This window comes from Abrus precatorius, unplaced genomic scaffold, assembly GCF_003935025.1.
Source record: "Abrus precatorius isolate BTA unplaced genomic scaffold, Abrus_2018 Scaffold10, whole genome shotgun sequence".
NCBI classification, from domain to species: Eukaryota; Viridiplantae; Streptophyta; class Magnoliopsida; order Fabales; family Fabaceae; genus Abrus; species Abrus precatorius.
In genome coordinates, this window is record NW_020874292.1 from 22,353,735 (window position 1) to 22,356,937 (window position 3,203).

General features: G+C 35.3%; 1 protein-coding gene across 2 annotated transcripts; it reads right to left on the bottom strand.

Moving 5' to 3' along the window:
• Positions 1 to 651: 651 nt before the first annotated feature.
• On the bottom strand, positions 652 to 2,424 carry LOC113853126 (putative cyclin-D6-1). 2 transcript variants are annotated; one of them, XM_027483590.1, is made up of 6 exons: positions 2,148 to 2,424; positions 1,978 to 2,064; positions 1,761 to 1,853; positions 1,458 to 1,656; positions 1,243 to 1,376; positions 652 to 1,152 (listed from the first exon to the last, which is right to left on the bottom strand). In XM_027483590.1, exons 1-6 carry the CDS (start codon positions 2,313 to 2,315, stop codon positions 1,006 to 1,008), a joined length of 828 nt encoding a protein of 275 aa, XP_027339391.1. In that variant the 5' UTR covers positions 2,316 to 2,424; the 3' UTR covers positions 652 to 1,005. The 2 variants fall into 2 exon arrangements, with proteins under 2 accessions (XP_027339391.1, XP_027339390.1); XM_027483589.1 differs by having other exon boundaries at positions 1,006 to 1,152; positions 1,243 to 1,373; positions 1,761 to 1,856; positions 2,148 to 2,315.
• Between the last annotated feature and the right edge of the window lie 779 nt (positions 2,425 to 3,203).

A 3,203-nucleotide genomic window follows, 5' to 3' on the forward strand; every position in this document is an offset into this window, starting at 1 on the left:
TTATTTGTTTCAGAAATCTGAGCTGTGCTTTTTCAATAAGTGGCAAATTGGTTATATAAAGAAGGCATTGGAACAGTGGTATATGGCATGGTGCTTTTGACTAGAGAAAACTTGATTAATATTAGAAAAGACAAGTAGCATACATTATAATGATCTCCTTTCTTAAAGCAATGGAGACCAGTATTTATCTCTAAGCCGAACAATGTTTTGGCTTCCTGTTATTTCGAGTAATGATGCAACATAAGGGAATGTTCGGTGTTTACTTGGCTAAAACTGTAAAAACTGAACCTCAGATTTTAGGACACTCGTGTGAGATTGAAGGCCCATGGTTTACTTGCTTTGGATTAATAATTCGATTCAGTTCTTAAGGCTAATTTTAAGCATCCGAGAAAAGTTGAAAGTCTCCGTTGAACATAATATTGATTATACTTTTATATTCTCCACACATATATATATATATATTATAAGAAATTATTACTTTTAATTAGTTAAAATCAGTTCTAAAAGATTAATCATAAGAATTAATATTCATATTTTCCTTAAAACTTTGATTTTTTTTTTTCGTGGCCATTAACGAGATATCAATATTAGAGAAGAAATATGCCAGGCCATGATATAATTCTATCATGACCTTAATAAATGCTCAATCAGATTCAAATTAACCCCTATATCAGGTGTTGTATTTCATTGCATTGGTGCTGCCTTACAACTTCCATTTGCATGTGGCAATCCCTCTCCACAAGGTATTTGATTTGATTTAATGATTTCTGAATTTCATTCGATGCAATATAGATTGCATTAATTTCTTTTTGGCCAATGACACATGGGAGTGTATGGATATCTCAACTCTCTTATATCCAAAACAAGGCCTTGTGGCCCTTTCTTGATTTGGACTGAGTGTAAGTAGTGAAACAGAAAATGTATGGACCCAACACGAATTTTTCCTCTCAGTTTCCTCCCTCACGAGTTTGAGAAAACTTGAATTTGTTTCTGCAGCATAGACCATCAAATTCTCTGCCGTTTGGTGCTTCTCTCTAGCACACTCACTGGAGTTTCGCAATCACTACTTAAAAAGCTTGTATCTATCATTAACTCTTTTGCTTCCATTCTAACAGTCTCTTGCATCAAATCAAAGCACTTGGACAATATCTCCTAAAACAACCACCATCAATATCTTTACACTAATGCCAACTACGAATTCAAATATTTGCACCAAAGAATAGTGGTTGAATGTAAACTAACCTCATCTAGATACTCACAAGCAGTAATTGAAGCTCTTAGAATAGAATATTGCTGCGGGAATAGTTCATTAGATGCAAAGATAAGGGAACTTGCCGCAATAGTTGAAGGTTTATACTCTAAAAGCTTAATGTCTGCTGCCATAAGAGGTAAGCAATTCAGAGTTTGAAACTGAAGATCAAAATCAAGTTACACGTGTGAATATAAAGAATTAGTACCATTTTGAGCATTGAAGATAATCTCTGAAGCTCTCTCTTTAAGTGCTTGCTGCAGTGATTGGTCTTTGATTTCATCTAAAGAGATGAAGAAATTCAAGAAAGAAAAAGGTGTAATTGACCTCATACGCCATTTCAGAGCCCCGAGAATAAGATGCTCCATATTCTGAATACTTTGAGCCTCAAAGTTGCAACCTTCTTTCTGTTTCATTGAGATCATAAACGCCACATGTTCAAGTTACTACGGCATTGTACAAGTTGTGTTTCTATTCAAATGATTGTAATTATGTGAATTTGAAGATTTACCTTCATATCAGAAAATGAAAAAGTTTTGTTGTTCATCTTTGAAGCAAGAGAAATGCAGGATATAACAAGAAGCCTGAGAAACCACGGCTTCCCCTGCTGCAAACACAAAAGAAAATGGAAATATTTGGATGCTATTAAGGTACAATTGTTCCAAGGCTTCTTATATTCCCATGAATTGAACATAGGCTTAAAGGGGAATCATTAGATATATGCTTACCGGAATTTCTTGGCTTGACATGAAACGCTGCAAGTAATTTATAGCAAGGTATGCTACAAATGGGTCTAAATTGCAAGATAGCTGAACCTAAAGAAACATAAAAAAATCTAGCAAATTTGACATGAAAGAGGGGGAACTGAACATACTATATACACACACATAACTTTCACCTGAAGTATGAGAGACATGGCTTCACAACGGAAGGAAACATGAAAAGGTGTTGAACATAAGCAGTTTGGTAAGGGCATGTGATCAGATTCGGAGACAAAGAGTTCTGATATACTAAAGTTTTGCTCTTCTCTGAAGATGGCAAGTGGGTCTTCAAGATCAAACTCCATCTTCCCTTCCTTGATCAATAGGATAGTGTTCTGCTGTTTGTGTATTGCTATTGAGGAATTCAAGGCATAAGAAAGACAATGAGACAAAAAGTCTCAAGATGGTAACTGTAAGATGGAAAAGAAGGAGAAGCTTCGCTTTCTGTGTTGATAAAGTGATTGTGTTGGCTTTCTTTTTTGGCAGAAAAGTTTACACGTATATAATATGGAATATGGATTCTTTGCTACTCGCTCTCCCTCACCTATACTATACACATAGAAATCAGGAAAAGCAAGGCTTAAAACAAAGTCCTACAGGTTTGAAAATTTATGAAAGCCAACATAATAATATAGCATGTGCGCTTCATCTGAGATGGACGTGACAATGTTTTGGTTAACATTAAGAGTGTCACCGTTACTTCCACAAATCCACACACACGAAGGATGTCCCATCAATATCATCATGTACGTAAATTTTTAATTTCTACCATTTATTCTAGGCAAAACAATAAGGTGTAATTGCATAATCTTGCAAACTCCTGTTGTTTCTGTGGGTTTCATCACATTTTCTGTTATAATATTTCACTATAGTTTAAATATTAAAATCTCCAATTAGCTATACTTTTAAAATAAGGTGCATGTTATCGTGCAATGCAGTTATATACCTGAGGTGTCACTTGTTTGCGTCCCATTAATTAGGTAAGAAAACATTAAGGGTTATTTGAAAAACAAGTCTAATATCACCATCAGGGTGTAAGTGGTCCTCTGCTTGATCTTGTTGTAATCAGAACACGGTAGAGACAGTTGTGGTATGTATTCACCCTCTTGACCGAGATAAGCGCTGCTAAACATTGAGGCGTGCCGTTGAATCCATCACTAAGTACAAGCTAGTAGCAGCTGGAAAATCAACTT